The sequence below is a fragment of the Ambystoma mexicanum genome, chromosome 1p (genome assembly GCF_040938575.1).
Source record: "Ambystoma mexicanum isolate Mex_15411 chromosome 1p, UKY_AmexF1_1, whole genome shotgun sequence".
Classification (NCBI taxonomy): domain Eukaryota; kingdom Metazoa; phylum Chordata; class Amphibia; order Caudata; family Ambystomatidae; genus Ambystoma; species Ambystoma mexicanum.
In genome coordinates, this window is record NC_090921.1 from 1,459,265,897 (window position 1) to 1,459,287,085 (window position 21,189).

At 45.3% G+C, this 21,189-nt stretch overlaps 1 protein-coding gene across 3 annotated transcripts in view; it reads left to right on the forward strand.

Moving 5' to 3' along the window:
• The window catches only part of LOC138455382 (polycystin-1-like protein 2), a 900,768-nt gene that overhangs the window by 254,639 nt on the left and 624,940 nt on the right, over positions 1-21,189 (forward strand). For all 3 annotated transcript variants that reach the window (XM_069607102.1, XM_069607103.1, XM_069607104.1), the window contains one exon: positions 17,425-17,632. In XM_069607102.1, the coding sequence (XP_069463203.1) occupies positions 17,425-17,632 (208 nt within the window). The remainder of the gene's footprint in view (positions 1-17,424; positions 17,633-21,189) is intronic.

Here is a 21,189-nt window from a genome sequence, read left to right on the forward strand (position 1 = left end):
GCCGGGAACAGAGTACCCGGCACGCACGGCGTACATGGGAATACCGTGAGGTATGGCTCGGAAAAGAGCCAATCAACACATTGGATTCCCGGTGCGCCACGTGTGCAGGGTACTCATTTGTGGTAATTTACGACAAAGTCATGACTTCAACCTTTTTCTTTGCATTTATTTTTTATTTGGGGGACCCTTTCCTTCCCCATTTCCCCTTCATTAGTGCCCAAAGCCCTCTCTACCCCTTTTATCCCCCTTACACCACAAATAACTATATTTTCCGAAGACATTTCAAAGTGATTACTTTGTTGTAAATTACCTCAAAGTAATTGCTGTCAATGAAAGTGCATGATACCACAGATCTTGATGCATGTGTCTGCCACAAGGGGGGTCATTAGAGCAAGCACCCAGGAAGCAAGCAAAGCAACCGTTACATACTGGATGAGAACCCAGGCCATTTTTGCACTCAGCCTCTGTACTGTGCCGGGGAACGTCACAGTACAGAGGCTCAGCACTGGTGAAGGGTGTGACCAACTGGGCCTAGTCATCTTATTATTCTGGTACACATAGTGCTGCGGTCCTAGAAACAACAAATTCACCTGAGCAAAGTCAACATCAAAGCCAAAAAGACAAGGTTGGTCAATATCAGCAACATGATTGAAGCTCAAGAATCTGCCAAGTTGCAAGGCAACAAAGAAGGATATTGCAAGTCACTGGATGTAGCAGCTACATCCCTTGGCTAATGCTTGGTGACCAAAGATGATCTCAAAAGCATGTTTGTGGCTATTAAGAAAGAGATTGATTTGAGGAAAGCTCCCCAATTTGATAACCAACCTTAACAACAGCATATTTGTGCTGGAGGAAATTGTCGAGAATCTCGAGGGTAACCACTGTGTAATAGCACATTTTACAACTCACCAATTATTCCAATTTTATTTTGGATCACCCCCACAAACACTACTCCTAGTAACACTAAAACAAAGGCTTTATACCCAATTTCTTTTTGTGGGATTAAAGAAGAAATCATGCAGAATCTCTAGCATCAACTGGACTTGCCATTCCAAGGGGTTAGGCTGAAGCTATTTTAAGACTGATCATTCTGGCAAGATGATGCTGCACCTGCATGGTCACCTCTTTGCTCCAAAACAAGGACATTCCCTATCGAAAGGTTTTTAAAAGTCACTATTGTTCACAGGCTAAAGGCGATATAGACCAGTCACAATTAGGGTACACTTAGACAGGATGTCAGGACAGTTGTAACATTGTCCTGATCAAAGAAGTCAATAGAGTAATGGCAATATGAGGGTGTTGGTGAATAGAGTGTATCTCATCATCCAGGCGTGGATGGCCACCCACGGTCTATGCCTGAATGATGACAAGACCAAGCTTATCATCCTGGGCACCCACACTAACCTTAAGAAATTAGACCAAGAATACTCATCATCCAACATTGACGGGAACCTTATTAAGGTGGCTAAGAAGGTAAAGACTCTGGGCTTTTACCTCGACGATGCCCTCTTTTTTGACAAACAAGTGAAATCAATGGCCTCCGCCACTGCCTACACCTGTAAGCTCATTAGGTCCGGCAAAACTTTCCTGTCAAACAATAACTGAATGATCCTGGCCAGAGCTCTAATACTCTCCAGGCTAGATTATTGTAATGCCCTCTGCATCAGTGCTAATAAGGCTATTATTCAGAGGATACAAATCGTCCAAAACAATGCCTTAAGAGCCGCACTAGGAGTGACCAGAAGATCACATATCTCAGTAACTAGGCACCAAAACAACTGGCTTTCGACCCACAATAAAATCCTTCTAAAAACTGCATCCCTCACTCACAAAGCATTAAACAATGCTGCCCCTAGTTACCTCATGGATAGATTGCATAGAAGAAAATGCACTAGACCTATGAGACTTGGCAATGCCAATTGTCTTACTATTCCTAGATTTAGGCTCAATAGGGCTGGTGGCAGCAGCTGTCCTGTAAAAGCAGCCAAACACTGGAACTCTCTGCAACTCCCTCTTAGATTAGACTAACCTTACTTGACATTTAGACACAACTATATTACCCTGCTCAAATCCACGGATCTGTAGGTTTGACTCTTGCTTCCGCACACTCCCTCAAATATTTCCTGAAATATCTCTCGACACATGTCTGCTGTATATATGTATTCCACCTGTTTATAACCTGTATATATGTTTTAATCTTGTCTGTATCTTGTATTCTGTAACCTAAGCCTTGCACCCGCCTTAACTGCTGCGCCTTGATACCCTCGAGTCTGGTGCACATTAGAAATAAATAAACAAACAAACCAACCAACAAACAAAACAATTGAAGGAGAGCCTGGAACCAATTAACAGAAAATGCCCTTGGACATTAAGCCTGTGTCATGACCACTGTGTATTTTAAACACATACACCCGAAAAGCACTTGATGCACTGGACTGGCATTATTTGGAAGATTTGGATTTGGCTCTCAGTGTATTGTGTTCGCCTAGACAATGTATCACAACCTAGCACAAGGGAAAGTTCATGAAAAGGCTAACACAATAGCTTACACTCTCCAGGTATCCCGGAAGGGTAGTCCACATTCTCCCTTGATTTTTGAACTTTATGGATCCATTTGTGACAAGATTTAGTAACAATAATCAGCTCAGGGTATTTGGAGACCCTTGGAATTCTCATAAATTTGCAAGGCATGGCGATGATGTACTTTTCTCATTTGTTTTAAAAACAAGCAATAATGTTCACAAGAATTGCAAGTGCTTAAGAACTTTAAAGAATCTTTTGACTTTGGCATTAACTATACCACATTAAAAGGACTCAATATTAATGAATACCAGGAAATTATGAGTGCACACATTCAGAAATATGCCTTTCAATTAACAATCACAGTGTAAACTTGACACATTCCGCAGATGGATTGTGCCAACACAAGACACAGGTCATATGGGAAGAATTAAAAATCTCCACAAATATAGTAAGGAGGAAATCTCTTGGATAGTGAAAATTGTTGTAGTGAAAATGGACATGGCACTTTTGGTTCACTGTATATTTCAGCTTCTTCTAATGAAAGCCCCTTATAAAAACATACAAAACTCCAGAAATATATTTTGGATTTTATTGGAAATAGAAAGATACCTCAAATCTCCAGTAAAATATTCTCCTGGGCTGTTGCAAATGGTTATTTCTGCGTTCGGAACATCAAATCTGGAACAACCTTCCCAAAGGCATATTGCTCGAAGCCAACACCTCTTCAAAAAAGCTTCTCAAAGACATTGTAGGTCATGACCTAGTCCCACGAGTAGCCTGAAACCTCCTTCACCTCCTTTTCTTTTACCTTTCTTGTCCTCAGTAACTCATAGTCATACCCCTTTACTACCCAGCCTCCAGTACAGTTGTCTACCTCCCCTGTCTTGAGTAGAGTTAGCCAATTAGATTACTCTCCTTGATCTGGAGGTTCTTGCATGTAACATCTTCAGTTTCTTAATGAGTGTTGGGGTAAATTCTCCTCATTGTTTGCAGTGTTTTGCTTCCCTAAAGCCCATTCCTTCATTGTGTATTATGCATGGACTACCTACCAGGAGGTTTGTGGCTCTGTTAGTCAACAACATTTGACTTCTGCACTTCTCTACTCCTATCACCCTACTCACCTTGTCCCCTGCCTGCCACAACCCAAAGCTCTGTGTTATGACTTGCTTGTAATTGTGCACTACACAAAACAACAATAAAATAAAAAAATAAGATAACACATTGTTATGTTGCACAACTGCCTTAATCCTTTAAGTTGATTGATGATACATCAGGGACAAGGTGTTTTTAGCTCCAAAGTAGTCTCTCAGAATTGCATCCGGCAAAACCTGTATTCCTAGACAAATGATCTAGCAAGCCGGGGGGACCTGACTAGGCTGACACAGAACAACCAGGATGACATAACTACATCACTGGAAACGTGTCCATCCCCCGTTACTGTGACAGTTCTGGGGAATCCAGAGTTACCTGCTGGGCTTAATAGGCAGTGTTTATTGAACTGCATTGCATCCAGGTGGGTCTAAGATTCCTGGTACAGTTTTTCACTTTTGAATGGTAAAAGGTTCCATTGAACCTGCCTTAAACAGAGGTTCTATGTGGGCAGCCCTTTCACTTGATACACTAGTTTACCTTGGAAGGAGGGGAGTGGGGGGCGGGGCAGATGTAGATTAACATTTTCAGTTATTTTAGGACAGAATATGTACACCCTATTTTCTGTAGGATAGCATTGAATTCCCAGAAGTGGAATGGCCAAAAAGTGGATGTCGGTAGCAAAGATATCTGGGCATTCCTGCAAGCAAATGTGGGCCCTTGTGCCCAGGACACATACAGGTGGCACACTATCACCAACAACATATAAAAACTCACTCTAACATGAAAGGCATGCATCACCCAAGAGCAACACAAGGGAGAATGGTACCAGGTATAGCATAGATTTTATCACAATCAACTAGAGTTGCTGTTGGGGGATAGAGTGGTGGGCAATCTATACGTCAGAGCTGGTGCCTCGGAACAGTTAACAACTCAACTTCTAAATCCTACATGCATAATAAAAGCCCAGGATTGGAAAATGCCCTGGGAGACACATAATCAACAAATGGTCCTGAAAGACCAGAGGCATACTTGCCATTGTGATGAATCACCACTGAGAGATGGCTGACAATCTCCATAAGAAGTCTGTTGTCCCTGATCTACCACCAGGTGATCTGGCCCACAGGATCATGGCTGTCTGAAAGACATGCTGGGACGAAAGCGTGAGTTAAAAGCTGAGGCCAGCACCGGTGAAATAGCTTCATGTCTGAAACGGAGCAGGTGAGCAGAGGACAGTGAGTGAGGAAGTAATCCCTGTCAAATGGGTATAGGCCATGGGAACACTTACAGCTATTGAGAGAAGAATGGGTGAGAGGAACCAGTACTGCTTTAGCCGAGTGAATTATTCCAAGATGACATCCTCTGACCTCTGGAGACAGGAACGAGAGGAGTGACAGAGAAGAAAAAGCTGCCCACAGTCCAAGGAGAGGCAGGAGGGATATCATGTGGCTGCAAACCCAAATCCTGTAAGAAAGAGAAAAGAGAAAGCGAGCGAGAGAGGGAGACAGATAGACAGAGAAAGAGAGAGAGAGAGAGAGAGAGAGAGATAGACAGAGAGACAGAGAGAGAGAGAGAGAGAGAGAGAGAGAGAGATAATTAAGTGGGAAACAGAGAAGAAGCTTAAGGTGGATAGTTGAATGGAAGGAAAGGTGGAGGCGTGAGAGATCTTGGAATAAAGAATGACTGAGAAGGACATCTACTGTGAACAATTTCATACTGGGAGACTGAGTCAGAATTCCTAGAGCACATTCAGAATGAAGGGTGACCCAGTCCTAATTAAAAGAGATAGTTACAAAAGTAACTTGTTTTGGAACCACTGCATGCAGTCACCCTGAATCATGGCTCACAGAGCAAACTAACAATTATGTTTGTTGTGAAAACGCTGCATAGTGGAATAGAGAGTCCCTCTTCTCTGGGTGGGTGCCCAAAGCTACTTGTCATAAAAATGGTGCATACTGGGATAGTGAGTCCTCATTCCCAGAGCAAAGTAAGAAAGTTGAATTTTGTGAAAGCACTGCCTAGAATCCAAACTTCCTGAATTTCCTTAGAACATTTGACAATCACATTGCACGCTGCAGGTACGATTCCAACTCCACAGACAGCTGCAAAAGTTACAAATGTTAAGCTAATTAAACATGTCAGAGAAAGGAGATCCACTCCTCGAGCATTATAGAAACATCGCATGCTGGAGACAGGATTCCAAATACTCTGTGAATTGAGCCAGATGCTGACTATAAAACAACAATGCAAATGACTACTGAACATTGAAGGACTGTTCTAGCCCTGGCAATCCCACAAATACTCACATTATATTTTTCTGGTTAATTTTACTGCTAGAATTAGTTACCTTTTAAATTAATTCTGTCAGACTTGGTGTTAGAACTGGAATCATCATTGGATCTGACTTAGACGTCCACCCATCAAAAAGCATCAGACCCTTGATCCTGGTGGCCAATACTGGACACCCATCTCTAAAAATTGCCAACCTGACATCATGAGCCAATATTCCCTCACGAGGCTCAGAAAAAGCAACAGGTCTGGATGTGCACAGTGGCTGCTCAGTGCAGGTTCACCATCTCTATTCAGTCTCATTGTCTAATTCAGACGGGCAACCTGTTATGATTCTTACAGGCCACTATCGGATGATCGCAATAGATCAGGTCTAGCTTCAAGGATCTTTAATGATTTAAGAACGGGCATCATCAATGAACATTATAGAAGGAACCTGGGATGTTCTACTATTTAACTTTGGTGAGCTATCTTATGAGATTAGAAGCAGGGATCGAATATCTCAACTGATCTGGAAAAAGGTTGGCTAGCCTGTCATTCAAGAAGTAGAAGGCATGGATACAACCAGAAAAAGGGTTTTGTGGTTTTTGTGCCACTGAAGTCCACCAGCCTAAATAATAACCATCAAATCAGACCATTAAAGTATATGATATGATATGATATGGCATTCATAACGCGCCTATACACAAGTGTTTCAAGGCGTGACGAGGCAAGGGAGGGGAAACAGAGGGAAGACAGAGAAAATGATCCTACTAGGCCAGATGACATTGAGATCGCGCAAGTGCAGGGGAGGAAGGGGAAAAGTGCAAGGGGGAAAGGGGAGGAGGCAGTGCATTACATAGGATAACAGTAAATAAATAAAGACAATAAATAAAAGTATGGCCAGCTGGTGGCAAGAGCAAGGGTAAGTGCTGACATCAGGTGTCAAGTGCTAGATGGGGCTATAGGGATACAGAAACAGTCCCCGAGTGCAAGGGTTGCCAAGGGGTCAGTGCAGGTGTGCAACTGGCGGGGAGGGGACCTGGGCCTGAGATCAGAGGGTAGCCAGGTAACCAGTGCAATTTCAGATTTGGCCAGGAGATCAGTAAGGGAGAGGAGGAGACAAAGCAGAAGCAAAGAGGAAGTTCTTGAGGTGCTTCCGGAATCGGAGATGGTCCTCCTCCAGTTTACGAGAGGCAGGGAGGCTGTTCCAGAGGGAGGCCCCAGCAGAAGCAAGAGATCTACAACCAACTCTCTGCTTGGAGAAGCGACTAACCCTGAGGGAGTTGGAGGCGGATTAGCGAAGAGCTCGAGAAGGAAGTTTTTTAGGAAGAGAGAGTTGAAGGTATTGAGGTCGCAGGCCCCAGAAGGCCTTGTAGACAATGCAGAGGGTTTTGAACTTAAACCTCGCAGCCACTCGGAGCCAGTGCGGAGATTTCAGTCCTGGAGAAATACGACAACTGGGCTTGAGGCCAAGGACAAGTCTTGCTGTCCTGTTTTGGATGCTTTGCAGAGGGCAGAGAGTAGCGGCAGGCAGATTTAGAAATAGGCTGTTGTGGTAGTCCAGCCTAGAGAGAACCAGAGCTCTGGAGACAGTGAGTTTATGGGAGAAAGAGAGGAAGGGAACAATACCTCTGAGAAGGTGCAGCTGGTAGTGTGACTTCTTAGAGACATCAGAGATATAGTGCCTCATTGCAAGTTGAGTGGAAATACAGCTGTAAATCCCCTGGGAAAAATTACCATTATCACAACATCACAAGTAGTTGGGAGCACGCACACACCATTGGTGATAACAGTAATTCTGTGCGACAGAAAATACTGCCATAAATGAGTTTCAGCCGGTAATTACTGGCATTGGCAGAATTACCATTACTGCCACCCAATTCAGTGCTATTTCTGCCAGTGCAATTACTGTTGGTGGAATTACCACCGGCAGAAATACCACCAGCGGAAATAGCATCATCGTCAGAATGGGAAGTCTGCCAGAAGCATCATTAAAAATCAAGGCAAGGTGCCCAACATGAGGCTGCAAAAGCACAAATTTAGTGAGGGGGAACTGCATGTGCTGGTAGATGAGGCTGTCAGACATGAAGATGAGCTGTAGGGAAGCAGACAGCGGAGGACCTCTAGCCTAAGGAAGGCTGCCATCTGGGTGAGAATACGGGACACGGTCGTGGCAGTGGGCATTGTCCCATGGGACAGAGAAGACTGTTGCAAAAGGTGGAAGACCTGAAGGACAGGATCCGCAGCCTCATCACCAAGCACAGGAGGTAGCACTGTGGAACCACTCTTCCTGACTACATGGGAGGAAAAGGCCAGCTCATTCCTACTCATGGAGGGGATCGGCAGTGCCGAAGTGGAAGCAGCTAGCCATGGAGATGTCGGTGAGTCCTCAAGTTCCCATGTGAATTCACTGGCCAAAAGCATTTGTCCTCCAGCATAGATGAACCCAATGGTAAAGGGAATGGGCAAATACATGGCCATCTGTACAAAGGCAAAGAGACTACAAGCATGTGCAAGGGAAGGTGGGACACTGTTTTAATACACATGTACCATAGGGGAAATATACAGATAAATCCATGGAGCAATGAGAAGCACCCATTTGTGCTGTGGACATCCATGTTGAAAAGTGCACCACTACAACAACAAGCCATATGGGCAGGCCAACAGGCAATGTACCCATCCATTTGCCATGGACACCCTCAGCAGACACTACTCCCACCTTGCATTAGCTGTACTCATTGGCTTGCAAACGATTATGCCCATCAGGCAAAATGTGCATATGATGACCATTCTTCATGATGCACGAGTGTCTCGCATGAGTGTCTCGCTAGCCCACTTACTAGTATGCATGGTGACTCACAGCATGTTATTATCCACCCGACAGGTTCACAGTTGACTCAGACTGAACAGGCAGGGCCCTCCACTGCCCAAGAGACCTCCACCGCTGGCAGTGCACCTACCTCCACCCCTGCACAGGCCAGCAATTGGAGTGGCGGGGGAAAGAGCAGGAGGGAGTCACCAAGGCAATGCCAGCCATCCCATGTGTCCCCAGTGACCCCAGATCCCCCAGCTTCAGCCCTGGTCCTCTCCATAGACCACAGCTGGTGCCTCAGCATTCACTGGCTGCAATCTGGGAGAGGCCGGATACCATGAAGTGGAGCCAGCCCACCATACAAAACCTGGCGGAAATGCACGTGGCAGGTACAGGCCATTCAGGACTGTACACAGGGGTCCTCACTAAGGATTGCCAGGGAAGTGGACCACCAGTTCCAGCAGTTGTCAGTGGTGACTTCTGCCATCACATCTGTGGTCCAGACGATAAGGGAGGATACAGCGGGCATGTCTGCCTTTACCTAATCCATGCATGCAAGCATGCACCTCACCATGCAATATACCTGGGCCAGGAATCAGAGCCTTCCACCTCAATCCCCCCCCCACAGAGGGTCATTGGCTGGGACCCACAGCGGAACTCATAATGCAATGTGGTCCATACAGTGCCCGAGCAGGCTGGTAAGGGCAAGTGACATGATGTGATATGATACTATTTCATTGGGCACAAGGGAGGTAGCTGGGTCTGGTGTTAGGGATTGGGGAGATGGGTGGTAGTGGTGTTGGGGATTGGGGATATAGCGGAAAGAGCTGTTGGCAATTGGGGAGGTGGGTGGGAAGGGCTGTTCAGAATGGGTGTTCACCACAGGTGTTAGTAAATAAAAGTTCACCTTTTGTGTGAAGGTGATATTTTGAAAATGTACATATATACAAAAAGGTGATGCATGTGAAAAGTAATGTGTCTAGAAGAAATGCTCAATTAATTCTTGCTGCACCAGACGTCGTCCGTCCCTGGTTTCCTCACGCTCAATGTGCAGCATCACTGTGCAATATTGGATGCTGGGGGAGGCATGTCCACATCAGGAGGCAGAGGGACATTTCACCTGAGGTAGATGTTGTGCAGCATGCCACAAGCAACAAATATCTGGCCAACCTTCTCTGCCCTGTACTTCAGGGCCTATCCGGTATGGTCCAGGCACTGGAAACGTGCCTTCAACAGGCCAAAGGGCCACTCAATGCAGAGTCTGGTCCTGACGTGTGCCTCATTGTAGGCCACCTTCTGTGGCATAGGTGGATTGCACACATGTGCCATCAGCCATAGGTTTTGGGGGTCCCCCCAACAGAGTCACCTGCAACAGCATAAGACACAAATATCAGTCACAGTGCATTGAGGATGTGTATCATGTTACATTTTATGGTGGTGGGCACTCTCTTGATGCAGTTATGTTGCATTTGTACTACATGGTTTTCATTCCCAGTAATTCAGTGATGTGTGATATACTACAGGGGTACATGTGCATTGTCACTTAGAGGTACACTGTGCACACAGCTCCCAGGAAAACTGTGCCAGAGATGGCCTGTGATAGGATTTCAAATGTGCATGTTGTCTGTATTGGGCCTGTGGTGTGCTCGGCTGTCAAGTAGTGCCCTGATGCGTATTTTGCAGTTCGTGTGCTGTTTGTGGCATGTGCATTCCTGCAACAGTGAATTCACATGCATGGTTTGCAGTGTGCATGTTATATGTGTCTGGCAGTGTTGCATTCTCTTTGTGCAGTGGTGAACTGTTGCATTGGCTGTGTAGGTATGTGTGCCATATGCAATGTGGTTCATGTAGTCATCAGTTTGTGCATGATTTACCTGGTGGGGCTTTCTTCTTTGCTGTCATACTACTGCATAGTCCTGCTGGGTTTAGTCCTGGGTTATTGGGTGTCATATGTAGCCTGAGAGGGCAGGTCCTACAAGTATGAGGCCTTGCGAAGCCATGCATTGATCAGTATTAGCAATGCCCCCCTTCATATTGCATGGAACTTGTGCTGCAACATTGTATTGTGTGATGGTACTTGTACTTACACAGCATCATGCTATTACGTAGGTCCATGGCATTGTGAGTCCATGCAGGAAAGCGGGCCTAGCAATGTATTATTTTCAGTGCAGCATTGCACGTAACCTTCACATTCATGGAGTAGAACTGCTTCCTGTCCCGGTATGCCTCTTCATATGCCTTGGGGGCAACTAACGCCACATGGGTGCAGTCCAGAGCAGCAATTACATTTGGCATGTGGGCTTCTGGGTTATAGGTCAAAGGATCGAATCCAAAGGACCGAAATGCAATAGGGTCGAATCAAAAGGACCGAAAACCAAAGGGTCGAATATTTTTTTTTTTTTGGTGTAAAAAAGACTTTTTTTTTACTATACGAAAACCAAAAAATATATATTTTTTTTTTAAAAAAATTCAACCCTTTGGTTTTCGGTCCTATTGCCTTGACCCTATTGCATTCAATCCTTTTGGTGTCGAATCTTTGACCGGACACCGGGCTGCTGCATAGAAAAGCACCTTTGTGGCATTTATCTGTGCCAGTGCAGTGGGCAGGGAGATGTAACGTAATGCATGGCACAGGAATGCCTCCAGCACCTGCCCAAGTACAACTGAAAAAGTGGGCTGAGACATGCCATGCAGCATGCCCACAGTCAGCTGGAAGGTGCCACTGGCGAGAAAATGTAGCATCATCAGAAGCTTCAGCAGTCCAGATAGATCCTGCTCTGGATGTTGTCGTGGATCGTGGACAGTACCTCTGCTATTGTCTCCCTGTATAGCCGGTACAGGGTAATGAGCTGAGGATCCGTCAGTGCCCAGGGTGGGGCCTTACGCGGGAAATGGGTGCATGTCTTTCATGGCATCTCCGCCTCCTCCTCTCGGCGACATGTGCCCTGCGCTTACGGTTCCTGCCTTTGCAGCTCAATGTGGAGCAGTAGGTTCTGCATGTCCCAGTTTGCGAGTGATAGTGGCAGCATGGTGTGTTGTAAAGTGTGTTTGGGTCAGGTGTGTGCCTTATGTACTCTTTCTGAGGGGATTGGGTGCACCCGTGGCTTGATTTCCATCAACTGTATGCATTTACCTCCACCTTTTAGGTGAAGGTAACTGCACTGTGTTTTTGGCGGATTACTACCCATTTTTGGTGGTATTTTGGCAGTATTTTAACTTGTGATGCAGCAGAAATACCATTTTGTATCTTGGCAGTAATTCCACTAGTGGAATTAGCGCTGACGGTAATTATGGCTGATGCTGGTGATAATTCTGCTGGTGTTCATTCTGCCGGTGCTAATTCCCCGGCAGAATTAGCACCAGCCCCTGATTCTGCAGTGTGGTAAAAGCGGCAGTAATATAAGTACCATCACTTTTACCACATACCACCTTACTCGTAATGAGCAACCACAGAGACCACAGAAGGAGCAGAGCTTACCATCTGAATTGCCTTGGCCACTGCTATTTACAAAGATCCACTCTTCAAACCTGATTTTGAGCAGGGAGCCACCTATCCAGATGTCATGGAGAGCAACAGAGACACAAGTATTCACCTATAGGATCAGACCCAATCAAAAAGGGGACAGACAACCGCTTTTGCAATTGTTGGCTCCTAAGCCATTTCAGTAGACCTGACCCATGCACACGTAACCATGGAACATATGTGAATAGCAAAGACCTACGACCACATATTTAGTCGAATTTATCGGCTCATTATGCCCAATATTATTGAAAAATGCAGTCAAACCGATGATATGTTCCATAAGACAAGCAAAACCGATGTTTCCGAAAGAACCACTACAACCTTTCCCTGGCATAGATGCCCCCTTTGAGGGGCTAATGCTGGGCTTCATAGTGTTGCACAAACAATCACAGAGTGGGCTCAGAGGTATCCTACATTAGATTATGAACCCACATACCTGGAAGCCTTTCCATTGCGTACCAGCCTCAAGATGAACATCTTGAGGGTTTTAAAACCCTATACTACTCGGGTATTTTCCACCAAGAACTACTGGCAGGTCAAGGTACACCTTTCATTTGTTGGGAATGTAGATGGCAAGCAGTTCAGGGTTTATAGTCATAATCTTGAATACAAATATGTCGAAAGTCATAATGTTGAAAAAATAAAGTCGAAAACAAAAATGTCTAATTTTTTTTTTGTTGATTTTTATTCGAAATGGGGGGGTTCCCCCCCCAACCCCCCTTTTTTAATTTTTTTTTATGTTTTACCCCTTTTTTTTACCACCGGAACCCCAAAAAAACATGTAAATTAAAAATAAAACAATTCGACATTTTTGTTTTCGACATTATTGTTTCGACATTATTGTAATTCGACATTTTGTTTTCGAGATAATGACTGGACACCGCAGTTCAGAGTGTGCAAGACACAGCAACAGCTCTCTTGGAGGGCAATGAGGAAGTCTGGCCTGCTATTTTAGTCGAGACAGTGTCTAAGGATGACAGTTCAGGTAGGAGATCTACAGAGAGCGCGTATGTTCCCTGCAGGTTTCCTCTGGGTTGCATCTTAGTTCTCTGAGTGCTTCAATTGCCGATCTTGATGGTTATTTGCCGGTGAGTTTAGCATCTGCTGCTTCCCCCTGCTGATGAGGAAGACTTCCAATTGTCCATGTATGATACACTGAAAACCACATTCTTCATGGCAGCCTATAGAAATGGTAGGTATCCACTTTTAACTCTGGTGCTCGGATGTTATTTCATGTACAGAGCGTATTACATTTTAAGTAACAAATCAGGGTTACCTCTGTAAATAATAAATGTTTGCTATGTGTGTGTGTGTGCTGCTTTGCTCGTTGCATTCTGAGACTTGCAGTCTTCCTCATGGTTACATGTCCATAGTTGCAATGAGTCTACATGGCTATACTCTACATGGGCTATACAGAGACGTGTGGAATTTGCTTTGGCGTGTGTGGGTCAGGTCTGATAGTTGGCTCTTCGCCTAGTACGTTGTGAGGAATCTGAGGATATTCTCCCAAGCAGACTTTGAGAATCCCTTATTCAGGTGACCAGGGAATGGCTGACACTCTCAGATCCCAACCCTGGGATTGGACGAGCGAGGGAGGATCACCTAGGTAGGGGAGCACGGGTTATGCTGGGGGGAATGCCCCAGGTGAGCCGCAGTATTATACCAGAGAAAGAGATAAGGAAGATGAGATCCTTGATGCTTTTATAGGCTGTGCCAACTCGACCTCCCTTCCACCCGATGAACCTCCTTTACCAGAATCCGACATCCCCTCCACATCTGGTAAATCCATTAGAAACCCTGTTGCACTCAAAAACTATGGCTCCCAGAATGGATGTCAGCTTCTTTCCTACCCAAATACTCCCATTCATTATTCTCCATGTCCCTCTGATAATTAATTCCCGGACACCCAGAGTACTTTGACAAAACACTACCGTTCCCACAATCCGCCTGTTAATTTCACAATAATAACCCCACTCATTCCTGTTTGTTTCACAAACCCTACCAATCTCGTCCTACTGAGTTTACCAAACCCCCTAGTATGAGGGTTATAATTTCATATAACACCTCTCCCCCTTCCTACTCCATAAGATACATAGCAACTCTACTCCCCTTTTTCTAACACAAAAACTTTCCCATACCGTAGAAAAAAATGGACTAACAACAGAGCCGTTTACCTGACATGTCCCATCACAAGGGTCCGGCAAAGTCAGGCAATTGAGCAGAATCACACACACCTGACAGCCCTTTCCTTTCCCCACAGGGATCAAAGGTAGAGCATGAGAGCACATAACAAGCAAGGCAGACCGGACAATGAAACAGCTATCCAAGCACGGCAGTTCAAGCGGAGGAGAAAGGTGGCAAGAACCGAAGGGGTGACAAGGAGAGAAGCGATCTTGCCCTTTCTGACCGAGACCCGTGAAAGGAAGCGTAAGACCGCAAACAACAGCCAGCATGTGTTGCAGCAGATGCCAACAGTACACAGAGCATGCCCACACTGATAATCAGAACAGGGAGAGACGCTTGCTGCCGTGGTACCAGCCTTGACTCCAGAGACAAGATAAGCCAAGTGGTTCATCACAGCCGGTGAGTCGAGGGGAGAGCTGATAAGAAACTGAACTGCAATGAACGAAAGTCGCAAATGGCAAATTAAGGAAAGTTCAAAAAACTGTTAACATTAAGGAAAAACCAGCTGCAGAGGGGTACAGCACCACATGAGTGCTCATTCGAGAGATTCTGGTTGATCCCACGTTTGTTGAAACTACCGTTACCAGAAGGCCCTAGGAGAGCCACAAGGAAAACATCAAACTGGTCATACAGGGTTCTACCAAAACCCCCTGTACAGTTGAAAGTCTTTGACCTGCACGTAATTGAGAAGCTCAGGGAGATGAATCCTGCACAGAGAGAAAAGAGAAATAAATGTGAGACCGTCAAGAGTTGGCAAAAGTGAACCCGACATATTGGATGCCGATAATACATGGTCTCAAGTCCCAATGAACAGTGTGTTGACAAGAGTGAACCCAACAAAGGGATGTCCACAGTGAACTGTTTAAAAAGACATGAAGACTTGTGAATGCAAAGTTTAAAAAGACATTAAAACTTGTGAATGCGAAAAGTGAAATTGTTTTGGACACCAAGCCATAGTGAACCCGACAGATGGAGGCTAACATTCAAGAAGGGTCTGAGCCCGAAAGAGGGGGATCCATGGGTGAAAAGCCAGCACCCCATCGACAAGTTGCAACAGAGAAATCTTTTGAATACAAGCCACAGTAAACCCCATGGAGGGTGGCTGATATTTGAGAGAGGCCTGAGACCAGAAGAGGGGCCCATGGGTGAAGAATCATCACCGAAGTACAATCAGGAATATTCAAGGCCCTCGGAAGCAAGATATTGAACCACTGAAGGTCCTGATATCACTAAAACGTTTTGGTGGATCTGAGCCCGGAAGAGGGGGATCGAGGGGTGAAAAGCCATCACCTAAAGGCAGTGAACCCGATGGAGGGAGGCAAACATTTGAAAAGGGTCTGGCCCGGAAGAGGGGGAACCAGGGGTGAAGTCGTAACCCAACGTACATTGGAAATTAACTTGTTGTTTGTTATTTTTGGAACCCACCAGGTCCTCGGAGGCAAGAGACGTTTTGCAGAAAAAGAGACTTAACCACCGAAGGCCCTAATGCCTGAGAACGGAACTGTTGTCTTGTGCTGGGAAAAGCTCGAGAGTGTGTTGTGCTCAGGAATCCCGCCTTGTCGCGTGCTCAAAATGTGGATAAGGGAGACCCCGGCTACCACATCCCGATTTATCATTTGTAAACACTTCTTTTTTTTCTTGTGAACCCTATCCCCACACTCTTTTTGCATTTAGTTGTAAGGATTGACAATATTTTTTTAGTATAGGCCTTTTTATTTGACAAGACGGCACTAGGACTGCCTTATTATTATTTGATGGTCGTAGCTTGCTACCATTTTAGATTTAGGTTTAGATTAGGCATGTTTCCAACACATTCGTACAGTTTAATAAACACCCTTGAACTGTGATCACGTGTCTGTCTTTACTGTTGCCACCATGAGTTCCTTACAACGTGGTCACATGCAGAGTGTGCATTGCACACTTCAATTGGGCAAACACATCTTGCATGTGTTGTATATGTACTCACCATTGGCCAGATGGATGCAAGCTCTTACCTCCTGTCTTCTGATGTAATTCAGGCCATGAAGTTCACTCGTCGCAGAGGTAGAGGACTAACAACAACATGATGCCCACTCCAGCGGCATCGGATGCTTGGTGGTGGACTGCACCCACTACTTAAGGCCATTCCACCAGCCTCTGCCAAAGTGCTCTTAAATCTGAGTGGGCTTCCCGTGGACAGTCCTGGAGGGTCACACACCACAGGTGCCTTAGAAACATCCTCTCCCCCCAGGACAGTGACCCCTAATCATCAATGTCTCACAGGTGTTTGTCACCTCCCCCACACCATGGCATTTCCCATTCATCGGTTGGCGTTGCCATTTTCTCTAGATGGCACCTCAGTGTAAGACATTTAACAGATAACTTTTTGGAAATGGCCACCACACCGTTTCTTGCTTTGTGTATCTGCGATAACGGCATTGCCACACACTTTGCATTTTGCAGAGCTGCTTGTTTATGGCAGGTGCTCATTTACTGTTACCACATGTCCAGAAGTAAGCTCATAAGGGGGCTGGGACCTTCAGAATTGTACATGTGGAAATTATAATTATGGCATGCAAATATTGCAAAACTGTGTTATAGTCGTGGTTCCTTCAACGGACAGTGTAGTTGACTCCAAGCAACTTTGCAATAATTGAATGTCCTAAGCTCCTTATTTTCTGTACCTAACCGAATCATTTCATGAGGGGGTTTCAGCTGAACAGTTTGCACACCAGACGTCTTCCTGCAGAGTTGGGTGGCTCGGGTATATTGAGAGGTGGTCGGGAGCCGTTCTGTATGGAAAGGCATCTCTGGAAGGGCATGAGTGGGCAGCTGGTGGACAAAGGACGTGCCCAATTCTAGAGCAATATTGGTGGCCACCAGGGATGTTCCTTGGGCAAGAGGAGAAGGCGTTTCGAGGCATTGTGTCACTTTGTGCACTGCACCAGTTTTGGCAATGAAAGAAAGGCACCTTTCATGATCATATTGAATACTCAGTTGGAAGGCATGAGGACCCTTCTGAGAATGTTTCATCTCTCACTAGGATCTTGCTGGACGCGGTGGACTGAATGCGTGGATCAGGGTCTCATCCAGCCAGGTGCCACCGAGCTGCGGATTCCCTCAGAATGCCTGCCTCCTCCAAGTGCAGCGGTAACCCTCACGGTCTTCGCCAGGAGCAATGGAAAGGAAGACAGGCATGATGAGCAGTGCTTGTATGTTACTGCCAAGCCACGCCTGCACCCAAAGATCAGGTCTCTGTCCATTTTTCTTGCCAATGTCTCATTCAGTAATTGAAAAAAAACATTAATACACAGGAATAAAAGGCCATGTCAGCTTGTGTTCTTGGGGCAGTTATTGTATCACATGTCGGTTGTATTCCATTGCATTTTGTTTCTTTTTCATTTTAAATATGGTTCTATTGCACCATACTAGGTGTGCGTGCTTCAGGTGTGGCATGTGCCCGATAATGCAAGGACCTTGGCATCCATGCAACATATATAACATTCATGGGAACTGATGACTTGTGTACTAGTGGGCAGCCCAGGGCCGGAGACTGTGGGAAGATGAAGGTATTTCTCCAAAGGAAAACTATGTTAATTTTCAGGCTCAATGTTACTTGTTCCACTCTGCACAACTCTCCTGGATTCACAACACTCGGTGAGGGAAGCAGACTCATGTGTGACCAAAGCAAGTGGAGCTGTGATTTTTAGACCATGTCCTGTAACATGGTGTTATTTGCACTGAGAGGTGTGGCCGAATCCGGGAATATCCGGACTGACTTACAGTGAGATTGCAAAAGCAAGGACACGCCTTTCCTCCGGACTCATGGTCAAGATAAGAGCATGAGTTTGAGATGACATCTAAATATTGAGTAACAATGCGGTCGTGGCTGTGTATCTGCAGTGGCCTGCTCCTTGGTGGGCATTCCTTGTAGTTAGCCATATGCACAGGTATTTTTTGTTGGGTGCATATGCTACAAAGTAGCCATTTATAAACAGCCTTGCACCTTAAAGGGAATGGTGCATGTGTACAACAATGAAGCATGATGGTCCTACTTTTAAGTGTTTATCTGCTGCCGAATACCCACCCAAAAGCTCTTCCCGTGTACCTTAAGGTTTTTAAGGTTTTCATAAGCATTTTCACTTTATTTGTCCTGCGTTTTTGGGCTGCGTTTAATGCCATACATAGTGACACTAATGAAGGAGAACAATTCAGCTTGCAGATCCATTATAGCAGCAAGAGGGCTGAGTAAAAGACCTGACACTGACAAGTTAACATGCCTGGCAGTCCTGCCCAAGCTGTAGGATAGCTCAGGTGCAACGCGTTTGTTTTGGAAACAAAACAACGTGGTACAACACTAGTTCGAATCTCGATCCCGCGCATAAAAAACACGCAGGCAGTGGGTTAAAAATGAACAATACAAATAAATACAGATATAGTAGTTTTCTAGATATTACTGTAGTAGTATGTCAATGTAACTAGTAACAACAGTACTACTAATATTATTTACACTGGTAAGGAGTAGTATAGTATTGTGCTCGTTCTTATACTAATAGTACTTCTTCTGGTGCCACTTCTGGCCTTATTACTACTGCTAACGGTAGTAGGGAATCAAAGTGCAGTACTGATACAAGGAGAACTATTTCCCATCGTAAGGGGTGTCACTGCTATCATGTGTTATACTACTACGTGTAAATATTGCAGTGCTACTACTAGCTGTGATGCAGGTACTGTTATTACTGTCACTAGTACCTCCACTGTCAGTATCACTACTAATATTGGTGCTACTACTATGACTACTGTTAGTAGAAGTTTAAGTTGTACCTCTTCTGGCACCGCTACTATTACTGGTCAGGCATGATTTGCAGCATGATTAGTAGGCATGTGCACATGGTGATCAATGGAAAAGACAATGCAGAATGCAGCATTCTATATATGGTCCCTTTACTACTTGAATGGATTTGCAAGGCTGCACTTTCTCTTATACTCTGATTTATTTTTTTATTTAGGGGGTTGAAAGTAGCTCTAAAAATGTACAACCAAACTAATACAAAAAGGGAGAAAAATATCAAATATTCGATACATTGGTAGAATGTGTGGTTTGCAAATCGGCAAATGTTTCAGAAAGAGTGCTGAACAGAACACCCTGCGATCCGCTCATGGAGTAATGGGAAAGAAGCCCTCTGGGTATCATTATAGGTACCTGCAGCAATACAATAGCTCCCCTCCACTCTACAGTCTCATGCTCAGGGCTTCCTCAGCAGATAGCCTGAATGTGGCACCCTGACAGGAAGGGACACCCCTGGAATGCCACAAAGCCCATCACCCGGCAGCTCTATCTCTGCCCCCACGCCTTGGAACCAGGCCATGCCAGCGCTTTGGGTTCTTTCCCTCCCTTTGTATCGCTGGACCTCAGGTTAAGAGAGCTCCTATATGACCTAGACGCTTCTTTACACGATGGAAAAAGTGAGGAATCCACAATTTAAAAACAAATGTCTGGGTTTAAACTAAACAGTGTATTCCCTGCTCTAGAAGGGCCTTTGGCCCGAAGTCCCCTAGGTCCAGATCCTAGTGTAGAAGAAAGGTTCTCTGTGATTCTCCCCAAGATAATATCCAGCAAAGTCACTCAGAGTCTTTGGGGGGGGGCACAGTGCCCATGGGCCAGGGGTGTTGCTACGTCTGGAAAAGATCCGAGCCTACACTAATGTCGGGACTGTCAGGACTCGGGGCTAGCTAGCCTTGTGGTTGTAGCCCCTGGGATTTTTTCCAGGGCTACAGTCAAAAGACCTGAGGCTGTAGCCCCCTCGGCGCCCCCCTAGCAACTCCTCTGCCATGGACACTTCTTTTCTTGATGGGGCAAGTACTCCAGGACTTTGGCCATCGCTTGTGTCTTGGCTGTGTCTGCTCCTGGGGCTTTCAGTTGTCTTTGATTGGACCCCTCATGTTAATTTAGGGTCTGATGCTGTCCTCAGAGGGCAAATACTTAATCTTCCCGACTGGCCGATAGGGTCTTCACTGGTGGATTACACTGCAAGGAACACATCAGGGTAAAGGGAATGCATTTTCCCCCCTCTGGTTAGCACCGGTCATGCCGGTAAGATAGCTGAGCGGGTTGAGCACTTGCTGCCGTGATCTGAGTGTGATCTCCAGGTCACAGGTTTGAATCCCGGCAAGGCCAACTCAGTATTTCATCCTTCCAAGGTTGATAAATGAGTACCAATTTCGGTTGGGTGATATTGTATGTAAATATGTGCTCTGCAAAACGCTTTGGATTAAGGCGCTATATAAATAACACAACATTATCATTATTTATGGTATCTTAGGTAAATAAGCAATCGATCTAAAACAAGACAACCAGTACAAATCAAATGTGCAAATAAAATAAACAAAACCTACATATTATAGCAATTTAAGCAATACTGTGGGAGCCCCTCTACTGAGAATGAACATTGGTCAAATACCCTGCTCTATAGAATTCCTTCCACTCAGGGGGGTCTAAAACCACATTTAAGCTCACTTCACACTTCACAGAGGATAATACACATTTGCACATTTGTCTGGTCCCACCCACAAGGGCAGTCCAGCACCTCTCAAAAAGAGTACGATCAGCAACCCCAGACACGTTTTTTTTCGGCCTTGTTGGGCCTCCTCAGTGAAGTGAAGCTGAGCCTCTCTTAGGCACAGTCAGCAAGGGGTCCACATTTGAATTACCCTTATTTACATAGGTTGAACCCCCAAGTTTTACAATTCATGCAAGAGTATGGGAGCCCCTCTATTGAGAACGATCATGGGTCAAATACCCTGTTCT